General features: G+C 35.2%; 1 protein-coding gene across 1 annotated transcript in view; it reads right to left on the reverse strand.

Annotated features, from left to right (window-relative positions):
- The window catches only part of LOC126882423 (uncharacterized), a 39492-nt gene that overhangs the window by 7394 nt on the left and 19884 nt on the right, over positions 1–12214 (reverse strand). The window contains exon 2 of the mRNA XM_050647374.1: positions 9462–9838. Coding sequence (XP_050503331.1) covers positions 9462–9838 — 377 coding nt within the window. The remainder of the gene's footprint in view (positions 1–9461; positions 9839–12214) is intronic.

Here is a 12214-nt window from a genome sequence, read left to right on the forward strand (position 1 = left end):
TCCATCAAAGAAGACGAATGGATGGAAAGAAAACGATGGCAGTCGAAATGCGAGAAGCTGCAGAGGCTGTGGGAACCTCGCTTATAGATTTTTTTTTGACATCCATTTTATTGCAATCTATTTTATAAACAATAATAAACAATACATATGAGTGTTAAGAGTGTGACACAGTCAGTATTCACCCAGTGGTGAATACCTAGAAGAGTACAATAATGATTGAATTAGTACAGTTATTAATAAATTAACTGAATTAATTTAAATAGTACAATAGTAATAAGTCGGAATGATTAGTTAGTGTTGAGGTCAAGAGTGTCTGTTCTTTTTAGTCTTCTGTTCTGTAGGGGTGTCAGGAGATTGGTGACCAATATGTTTGTGTGGACCTGTAGTCTATTGTGGTACTTGGAGCACAGAGAAACAATTTCTTCTTTGACGGTTTGGACTTGGAGATCCCTATGTATATTATCGTTGGACATGTACCAAGGAGCTTGGCACAGTTGCCTTATAACTTTTGATTGAAAGCGCTGTATCTTGAGTAAATTTGTTTCACTGGCAGTTCCCCAGCTTTGGATGCCATACGTCCAGATGGGTTTCAGTATACTTTTATAGATCAGAAGTTTATTGTCTAGACTTAGGCGTGATTTTTGATTCATGAACCAGTACATCTTTCTATAAACGAGTCCCAGTTGCAGTCGTTTGTTCCAAATATGCTCTTGCCATGTTAGGCGGCTGTCTAGGTAAATCCCCAAGTATTTGACGTCACTTCTTATTGGCAGTGGTGTGTTGTTAAAGGTTACAGCTGGATTGATCCCCTTCCTTAGTGTAAACGTAATGTGTGTTGACTTGGAGCTATTAACTTTGACTCTCCACAGTTTAAACCATATTTAAAGTCTATTTAAGTGACTTTTAGTATCTGTGAAGCTAGGGTCGGATTTTCGTGGCAAGCCATTAGGACAGTGTCATCAGCATATGTTGCAATTGTTGTACGATCTGAAGTTGGTATATCTGCTGTGAGCAGGAGGTACAGTGTGGGTCCAAGGACACTTCCTTGGGGTACGCCAGAGTGGATGGGATGTAGAGTAGTGAGGGCCTCCCTTAGTTTTATCTGATACGATCTGCCGGTGAGTTATGATTGTAGGAGCATGCAGATTGGATGAGGCAATTGTCTTAAATTTTGATATTCGACCTTTATGCCATATCTTGTCGAAGGCTTGGGAGACATCCAGGAAGGCTGCTGTACAATATTTCTTGTTCTCGAGTGCATCTCTTGCGGTTCTGACTACCCTATGGACCTGTTCGATTGTGCCATGTTGTTGTCGAAATCCGAATTGGTAATGAGGTATTAGGTTTTTTTCTGTAATGACAGTGTCCATTCTTTTCAGGAGAAGCCTCTCAAACATTTTGGAGGGTAAAGGCAGAAGGCTAATAGGACGATAGGATAAAGGTTGGGTTGTGTCTTTGTTGGGTTTATGAATTAGAATGATTTGTGCTACCTTCCATTGGGAGGGGAAGTAGCACAATCTTAGGACATCATTGTATATGTACATTAGTAGCTTTATTACTTCTTCAGGTAGTTCTTTGAGAATTAGTCCTGTTATCAGGTCGTATCCAGGTGCTTTTTTGTATTTAGGTTTTTGATTACTTCTTCAAATTCGGTAATTTTAACTTTCCTGGTGGGAAGACACATCTGGTAGGGTTCATCTGCTATATCTGTAATAAATTTCTCTTCGTTCTCCGGAACCTTTCTCTTGTGCGATTGGAACCTCTCTCTTCGTCACTTCGAGACCAGGTGCCATCATTTTTTCTTATCGGTGCTTTAGTTTGTGATTGTGTTTTGAGTTTTTTTAGACAATTTCCATAACGAGTAGTTCTTTTCTTCAGAGCTAGACAGATTCTCTAGAAAATAGTTTATTTCCTGTTCTTTGTGTTCCTCTAGGACCTTTTTTAATTGACGGGTTGCTCTGTTGTATTTGGTCTTGTCATCTGGAGCACGGGTGGTCTGCCATCTTTTTCTTAATTATCTTTTCTCATATATCGTGGGCATACTGCAAAAACTGACCAAGTCAAATATCGTGCTTTCGAGATAATTGATGTTGAATATTCTGTACTTTTATTTGAATTTTTTTTTAATTTAAATCATTTTAAAAGGATACGTATTTTTTCTTTCCAGGTATTAAATGGTTGAAGTTAGTCATTCTAAGTAGCTCTAAAAATCGCATTTACCTTTTATTTTTCGAAAAAAAAAATGACTTGGTCACTTTTTGATGTAGAAATTTGCTCAAATTTAAATCATGGTCACAAAAAGATGATTATTTATCAATAATAAATCACAAAGAAAATACTTCTAATTTTATTTATTTACAGTGTAAGGCTGAAGTTTCAAATAAAAATATTTACTTTATTTTTTAAATTGGAAAATGATAACAAAAATGTAAACGTTTCTCTACTAGAATTAATCTGAATCCGAATCGGACAATACTGATGGCTCTGGAGCAACATCTTCCCAATCTGATGGTATTGACTGATATCCAAGCATGGAATTCAGAGGGAGTTGTTCCTGTCTACACAATTTTAGAAGATCCTGCCTTTTAAGTTTAGAAATAGGAATTTCTTTGGAATAAAATAGTAGTTGAATTTCTTTTATAAGATTTGTAACTCGTTTATTACGCCCAATTACATTGAACATAAGAAAGTCTGGATCACTATAGTTGTACTTAAAAAATATAGTGCGGTTTGTCTTCTTCATATCACATACATATAAATATTTTTTAGCCAATTAACATGACTTCAGTTTTCGTCAATGGTTCTATTTTTAAGAGTATCTACATTAGCAGCTAGAGTATTTATATCAAGAAAAGCATTATACCTTAAATTCCTGTACGTTATATGCATCAATTTTTTTATTGTTTCGGCCAGTCTAAAAATGTGTAACTAATCATGCATAGTGTATACTGGAACATTTTTAGCATTTTCTATGGCACTGTGCATGTAATCTACTTCCATGTAAGAATGCCCAGATTCTAAAAAATTATGCTGCACAATATTTAAATTGCTCTTTTATACGATAAAATGAAAGATAAACTTAATATCTATTTTTCCAACACGTGATCGTTCAACAAATAAACATACAATGTATAGATAAAACTAAAACATAGAAAAGTGACCAAGTCATAATATCCAATTGTCGCAGTTCAATGTTGACATGAATAAAATATGAATAATATTTCATGCAAAAGTGACCTAGTCAACATGTTCATTTCTTCCAGTCCGTTAATACGCATACCCAGACATAGACATTTGTATGTTATGTGTGTTGCGGCATCAAAACTTATAATTTTGCCTTGGGAATTTTTTCAGGTATTCGGTTTGTTCTTTGGAGTGACTTGGTCACATAAACTAAAAATCGATAAAAATTGACTTGGTCAGTTTTTGCAGTATACCCACGATATCATGGTTTTTATATAGAGCGGGTATGAGCCCGGTCTCTTAGCATATGATATATCAGGTGAAGCTTCCCATGCGGCTTGTTGAATTTTTACAGTTAGATGTTTGACTGCTTCTTCTATATCTTGCTCAGATTTTAGTGGTAGGTTTAAATTTATACTATTTTTTATTATATCTCTGAAGGTATTCCAGTTTGTCCGGCTGTTGGATAAAACTAGTGGTTTTGTGATGTGGTGCACCTGTGTACTTAGGGTAATAATGAAGGGAGAGTGATCAGATGAGAGATCGAACAAAGGTTGAACTTTCAAGTAGTTTAGAGAGATACCTTTGACAATACAGAAGTCGATGAGATCAGGCACTTTTCGTGTGTCGGTTGGCCAGTACGTCGGTTGACCCGTGGATGCTGTTAGTAAATTATTGTTTTGGACACTTTTTAATAATGTTTATGAGTCTTGATCCCCAATGAAGGTGTTTAGCATTATAGTCACCAGCAGGTATGAAGCGATTTCCGAACTTGTTAAAGTATGTCGTGAAGTGTTCTTCTTTAATAATTTTATTTGGTGGACAGTAAACTGCAGATAGTATAAGCTGGCTATTCCAATCAGTTATTGAGATAGACGTGGCTTGTAAGTTTACTTCACTATGCTTGATTATTTCATGGTGTCTAATGCTGTTTTTTATAATTATAGCAGTGCCTCCATGGGCTCTTCCTAGAGGGTGTTGAGTTATATATGTTGAGAATTTGGGTATATTGAAGTAGCTTTTGTCTGTCATATGTGCCTCAGATATTAACATAACGTCCAGATCATGCTCTGAAATAAAGGCTTTGACTTCCAGATTAGTTTAGTTAGAATGTTTAGTTCAGTGTTGAAGGCTAAACTTTGTGACCAGTGTCATTAGGATGTCGAACATTTTGTCCATTCTCTCCATCAGTTTTGAGACGACCTGTTCTAAGTTGTTTGTTGGTTGAAATGACATAGGTGGTAAACCTTGTTGTTGTTGAGGTGGGTTAAATTGTTGAGTATTGGAATTTGTTGCTCCTGCAACTTGAGCATAGCTGAGTGGTTGTTGTGGATTTTGCTGAATTATATCATTTGTTGGTCTCTGTGGTGCTTTTGCGCGTAATGGTGGAAATTTACTTTTTTGTAATTCTTTGTAAACTGAGCAACCTCTGTAGTTTGCAGGGTGATTTTCTTCGCAGTTTACGCATTGGACTTCATTATTTCTTATTTTTCTTGGACATTCTTTGGTTAAGTAAGCGCCTGTGCATTTGACACAATGGGAGCTTCTATGGCAGTATTGACGAGGATGTCCAAAGTGCTGGCATCTTTGACATTGTGGTATCTCTCTTTTTGGGTGGAGAGGTTCTATTTTAACTACGGTGTTAAGTATTTTAGTTATTTGGTACACCTCTTTATTATTTAAATTTGTTTCAAGTTTGATACTAAACAGAGGAAGGCATTCTTTCGTGCCTCTTTGTCTTATGTTCGAGATATTTATGACTGAGTGTCCCAGCTCTGTGAATACCTTTTTTATGTCTTCCAGATCAGTAGAGGGGTGCAGGTTTGTAACCATGACTCGGAATCCTCGGTTTTGTTTTAGCTGATAATTGTGGAACTGCGTTTTTTTTTCGGTTAGTGCTTTAACAGTTTCTTTGTAATGTTCTGCTGTGTCTAGCTGTACTTTAACTTGATTGTTATTCAGGCTTTTTAAGGTATACTGTTTGGATGCTGTTTTGTCTAGTAAATCTTGCAGAGGTTTGATAAATGTTACATGTTGAATGAATATGGGAGGAGGCCTCCTTGATTCTCTGCCAGTTGTTCCGCTATTCGCTTCTTCTTCCGGCTCTTTGTTAGCTTCTTCTTCAGGCTCTTTGTTAGCCTCTTCTTCCGGCTCTTTGTCCAGAGCTGAGAATCTGTTTTCTGTCGCAGCTGGTTTTGTTAGCCAGTAGTCTGTTAGCACTGCTTGTTTTTTAATTCGATTGTCAGGACTTTCATTGTTTCGTAGACGCTTTTTGTACTGTACTGTCTCCCATACTTCTTGATCTTTTGAAGTGCTGGGTTGTATTGGTTCAGGTGCTATAATTGGGTTAGATTGTTGTTGATAATTATTTAAAGGTTGGGATAATTGTAGTGGGATTATAGAATAGGATAGGCTGTGTTTGTTGCTAACATACCTTGAGAAAAGCATGGCATTTGCCCTGGTATTTGACTGTAGATCAATGGAGTGTTGGCACCTGGAACGTTTTGGGAGATCGTGTGCTGCATGTGTTTCCATTTTACGACAATTTCCGTGGTCTCGTAGATTCATGTTGCAAAATAGTTTTTAGTTCCTGGACTATAAGTCAAATAACACTGTTTTTTTTGATTTGTACAAACAATTAAACTATCATTAGGTTTTATTTTTATGTTCTAAATCACTTTCACATTAAAGAACGATAAATTAATTTAAAACGATGGTTTTGTTTCTAATTTAAAACACCTATTATCGAATTCAAGTTTTTGCAATTGATAACGGAGAGCCCATAATCATTCAGCCCTGTGATGGATGACCGAAGTTAAGTTTAACGTTTGAGTTAAAGCTAAGATAACTCTCAGGAATAACGTGCCCATAACTATATAGGTAAAATTTGGTGTGATGTATCGCTCGCAGTTATGAGATAGTTATATCATCAACGTTATATTAGAAAGAAGTTTTGAGGAACAAATTTTGAAGTAACAAAGAGAACCCTATGTACAAATAGTACAAGTTGGAGTGAGCGCTAGAGATTGTTCCGAACATACCCGTCGTCGGCTACCGCCGATGAGCAAACAGCAAACAGCTGTTTGGGTTCGTTGGTGTTTCTAAGTTGCTTTCAAACGGTAGATAGAAACAGGGTTGCCAGATTGGTGTATTTTCCCAAAATTTTGGGTTAATTTGAAAGCGTCTATTGAAATTTTTCTAAGCAGAAATTGTAGTGGGATTTTTTGGGGGCGGAAAATTATGGATGATTTTAAGGGGTCATGGTAAATTAAATTTGCGAATGTACATAGAACTGTATATTATACTCCCATATAATCGAAGACGATAGGAACTATGAATTATTTCCATGGCCCTCGTTGATATTGTAGTATGAATTTTGCTTTACTGCTTCTCTTCATTTGACTAATAATTTATTAAAATGCGGCAACAATTTAAATTTGGGGACTTTGGGGTATTTGAGCTTCAATTTCAGGGAATTTCAGTTTCTAAGTGGGGAATTTATAAAATATCATCTGGCAACTCTGGATAGAAAGCTCAGTAGGTACTTAAAATAAAATTTCAACTTATATCGCTCGATTTGATTTTTGTATAATTTTTAAAATTGTATTACCCTTCTATTCTTAATTATTAAATTACTAGCTTCTAAATTCACTTGATTTCTGTCTAAAAACAAGTCAAAAGATGAACCTAACCTTGCATAACTACAGAGTTATCTCATAACTTGAGGTTTAACGTCGCGTTATAAAGTGACCAGATAACTCAAGAACTGTCAAGAAATAACGCAAATAGTTAAGTTAAGTATGATACATCACTCCAATTCGATGGTAATAACATAACTACAGGATAACTTTACGTTAACGATAACTTCGGTCATCCATCACAGGGCTGAATGTCTCGTTCGAATGTTGAAGAGCGACTGTTCTTCTTCTTCTTCAGGTGCCGTCCTCGTTCCGAAGTTTGGCTATCATCAAGGCTATGCGTATTTTTAATACCGTAGATCTAAATAATTGGCAGCTGCTGCACTTGTACCAATCTCTTAAATTCTTCAACCATGAATGTTTTCTTCTGCCAATGGATCTTTTACCTATTATTTTTACCTGAATAATTAATTGTAGTAGCTGGTACTTTTGTCCCCTCATTATATGTCCCAAGTATTGCAGTTTGCGCTTTTTAATAGTAAGCGCAAGTTCTTTTTCTTTCTGCATCCTTCGCAACACTTCCATGTTTGTCACTCTCTCTGTCCACGATATTCTCAGTATCCTGCGGTACATCCACATCTCGAATGCTTCTATTTTCCTTGTATCGATCTTTTTCAGTGTCCAAGCTTCCATTCCATAGAAAAGAACTGACAGCACGTAACATCTCATGAGGCGAATTTTAAGATTTAAACTTAGCTCTCTTCCGCATAAAACTGTTTTCATTTTGGTAAAAGTAGCTCTAGCTTTTTCTATTCTGATCTTGATTTCTTCAGAGTTGTCGTTGTTTTCATTAATAACAGTTCCCAGGTAATTATATTTTCTGACACGCTCAATTCTTTGATCATGTACGGTTATGTCAGAAAAATTTTGTGGAGATTTCGACACCATCATTATTTTTGTTTTTTTGATGTTAAGTGATAAACCGAACTTTTCGCTGCACTCTACTATTCTGTTTATCAGTGTTTGGAGATCTTCCGGGGTATCTGCTATTAATACTGTGTCATCAGCGTATCTCAAATTGTTTATTAAAGTGCCATTTATTTTAACTCCTATATCTTGGTCAGCAAGGGCTCTGTTTATAATATCTTCTGAATATAAGTTAAACAAGGTTGGTGAAAGTATGCATCCCTGCCTTACGCCTTTTTTGATCTCGAGTTCCTCGGTTGTTTCCCGTTCTACTCTAATATTCGCCTTCTGGTTATAGTAAAGATTGAAGATAATTCTGAGGTCCCTTTTATCCAAATTTTTCTCTACCAAGAGTCTCATCAGGTGTTCGTGGCGAACTTTATCGAACGCCTTGTTGTAGTCAATGAAGCACAAATATATATCCTGGTTAACATCTAGGCATCTTTGGCACATGATATTAAGTGCAAATAGTGCTTCCCTTGTTCCAAGCCCGTTTCGAAACCCGAATTGAGTATCACTGATGTCAGCGTCTAGTGTTTTGTGAATTCTTGTATGTATCACTTTAAGAAATACTTTTAGTGTGTGTCCCATTAAGCTTATTGTGCGATGGTCGGTGCACAGTTTTGCGTTTGTTTTCTTTGGAATAGTTACAAAAGTTGACAGAAGCCATTCCTTAGGTATTTCTCCTGTTTTATAAATGCAGTTAAAGAGGTCAACCAAAACATTTACTGTTTCATCTTCCGCAAGCTTAAGAAGTTCCGATGGAAGTCCATCTGGACCCGGTGATTTGCCATTTTTCATTGTTTTATAGCATATAGTATTTCTTCTTTAGAGATTCTTGGTCCTTCCTCACCTTGTATGTTACCAATATCATGATCCTCTCTTTCATCGGCAAAGAGTTCTTCTATATAATTCTTCCAGGTCGTAAGCTTTTCTTGTAGGTCAGTTATTATTTGGCCATTTGCGTTGTATAGCACATTGGGATGCTTCCTTTTTTGTATACCTGCCAATTCTTTTACCTTTTTATGTAGGTTAAATGTGTCATGTTTTAATTGCAGTTCTTCAATTTCTTCACATTTTCTTTTGTAAAAGTTTTCTTTCGCTGACCTTATTTCATCTCTAATTTGCTTGTGTATCTCGTTGTATTTTTGTTTGCATTTTCCCTTAAACTGTCTTCGTTCCTCCATGAGACTTAAAATTTTCTCTGTCATCCATTCTTGTCTTTTTGTCGTATTTCCTCTGCTAAGGATATTTTGAGCGGGTTTTATTAGGGCTTCTTTTAAGTCTTGCCACTTGTTTTCCACGTGCGTGTTTGGTTCCTTTGTAGACAACATTCTTAGGTTACCATTTATCTGTTGCTTTAATTCTTCTTTGATTTTTGAGTTCTGTAAGCGGCTGGTATCTATGTAATCTGGTTTTACCCTTTGTGAAGGTTTCTTAAGTTTAATGCTTACACGCGCTATCAAGGGATTGTGGTCCGAGGAAACATCTGCGCCTGGGTACGCCTTAACCGATTTTATGCCGTTTTTGTATCTTTCATTTATCACTGAACTGAAGCGACTGTTATAGATAGATAAATCTTGGGCAAAAAATGGTTAAGACAATGAAGATTTTTGAAAATGTCGTCAATTGGAATTTTAAATGCATAAATAATCTAAATAAAATTGTACTTACATCTGTCATCAATTCACTCATATCGAAACCGAGACTCTCAAAATACTCGGGAAATAAATTTGCAAGTACATAATCTCCTGGTATCGTGGGTCTTTTATTTTTATTAAAGAAATAACCTTTAAATCTCGACATGGCTGTATGTTTCATTGATAGGAAGTATTTTGCCAATTCTTCAGGTTCCCTCTTATAGCCTTTTTCTTTAAATATTTTCGACACCTCGGCCCATTTATAATGGAATGAATTGTTAACAGTGTCTTGACATTCATAATAATTATTTAACTGTTGTTTGCTTGCATACTGAAGCAGCAGTATTTTTTCATCATCAGAAATTGTGTTTTGTTTCTGTTCGTTGAATGTGTTTTGCATCTGATGTTTTCCTAAAACAGAAGTAAAAAATAAAATAAAATAAAAACCAAATAAAAATAAAAGCGGGAGAACCGGCAACGGTGTAGAGCCAAGAGAAGGTTTTTGCAAAACCACCTACTATTTTACCGAATTTTGGATGTAGTAGTGGAAATTAAATAACAGTTTCCAATATAAAGTGTACATAAAAGTGCATACTGACGATATAAGTGAGAAAATAAACAAAAATAACTAATTAAGTGTGAAATTAAGAGTGTATAAACAAACAAACACAAAAAACGGGCATAGGAAGTGAACGAGTTTCAACAATCAACAACCAGCTGGGAGACGGGTCACGCTCCACGTCACGGCGACGTTGCCAGATTGTAGTAAAAGTCGCGGAAAAAGGAAAACTATAAAAATTAAAATACTTAGCGAAGAAAAATAAAATAAAATACTTAGTTTGAGGACTCAAAGAGGAACCTAGCTTTTGAAGAGTCGATCTGGGCGAAGTTCCTATCGTTGAGATACCAACTAAGATACCGTGAAATAAACAAGAACATGGCGGAAGGCGATAATAAAATAAGACAAAGCGAAACAAACAAGAACATAGAGGACAGCGACGACTGTTCGGACGATAGCAAAAGGAAAAGAGATCCGGATGAGGCGACTCAAAGATCAAAAAATAGAAAACTTTCATAAACACCATCTAAAACAAACAGTAAAGAACAAAAACTATATCTGTTAATAGAGATGGTGTCGGAGCTCAAAAAGCAGAGTGATAAAACCAGTGAAGATATAAAACTGATAAGAGAAGAAAATAAGATATTGAGACAAGAAAATCAAAAACTAAAAGAAGAAAATAAAGATATTAAAGAGAAACTAGATGAAACAAATGATAGAATTGAATGGCTAGAGAGAGAGAAAAGGAAAAATAATATAGTGATGTCAGGAATTGAAATTGAGACAGAAAATAAAACAGAACTTAAACAATTCGTGGAGAACATGATAACAAACACACAGATAAATATTAATGTAAAAACAGTTCATAAAATAGGAAGAAAAGTATGCTTAATTGAAATAAATAATGAAGACGAAAAAGAACAAATCATGAAAAACAAATACAAATTAAAAGAACTGCAGCAGGAAAAGGTCTACATAAATCATGACATGACAACAAAGGAGCGTGAGAAGAACAAGCAAATAAGAAATATGGCAAAAGAAGAAGAATTAAAAGGAAATAAGGTGAAAATTGGGTACAATAAAATAACTATAAATGGCGAGATTTGGAAATGGAATAAGACTATGAAAAAACTAGAAGTAATAAATCCAAAAAACGAATAGCAGAAATTGAAGGCGACATGAGAACAAACACAACGAACCTGGCAAATAAAATGGACACGAATAAAAATATATATGAAGCTACAAATATAGCGAGGAACAAAAATGGTGAGATATATAAAAATACGGAACATAAGGAAAATGAAAAGGAAATCATAAAAATGGCTACATGGAACGTGCGAGGTATTAACGGTAAGGAAGAGGAAATAATTGAAGAGATGAAACTACAAAATATAGACTACTTGGGAGTAACTAAAATAAAAAAGAAGGGTAGAGGAATAGTAGATCTAAATGAGGATTACCGCTTATGTTGGTCAGGAGAGGACTTAAAAGAATGGGGTGCGGGAGGTGTAGGCCTAATAGTAAGAACAGAAAAGACAAATAACATATAGATGAAAGATATATAAACGAAAGATTATTGGTAGTGGAAGTAAAACTAGAAAATACAAATAAAACCAGCATAATCGTAGCATATGGGCCAAATGATAATGCCAAAAAAAAAGGAAAAAGATGAATTCTTTGAAATATTACAAGCAGAGCTGGATAACGAAGGAGAAAACATTATATTAATGGGAGACCTAAATTGTAGAGTGGGAAGAGACAATAAAGGGATTGAACGATACCTACGGCAACATGGAGAAGAAATGAAAAATGATAACGGAAACAGAATCATAGACCTATGTATAGCAAATGATATGGTTATAACGAATTCAAAATTTATGCACAAAGACATACACAAATATACTAGAGAAATCCAATCGAGAAAAGAAAAATCCATAATAGACTATTTCCTAATAAAAAGAAAAGACCTAAAGATGATAAAACCTAAACCTAAAGGTAAAAAGAGAGGCTGAAATAAGCAGTGACCATTACTTGCTTATAATGGAACTAAGGGTGCACACACATAACACAACAGAAAAAAGAAAGAAGATAACTAAAGAAAAAATAAAAAGCTACAAATTAAGAGAAATAGATAGTAAAGAGGAATACCAGAAGAAGTTAACCAAACAGTTCGAGACTATAAAGGCAATTAACACAGGAATAGAAAATAAATGGAAGCAATTTAAGGA

This window comes from Diabrotica virgifera, chromosome 3 (assembly GCF_917563875.1).
Source record: "Diabrotica virgifera virgifera chromosome 3, PGI_DIABVI_V3a".
NCBI lineage: Eukaryota > Metazoa > Arthropoda > Insecta > Coleoptera > Chrysomelidae > Diabrotica > Diabrotica virgifera.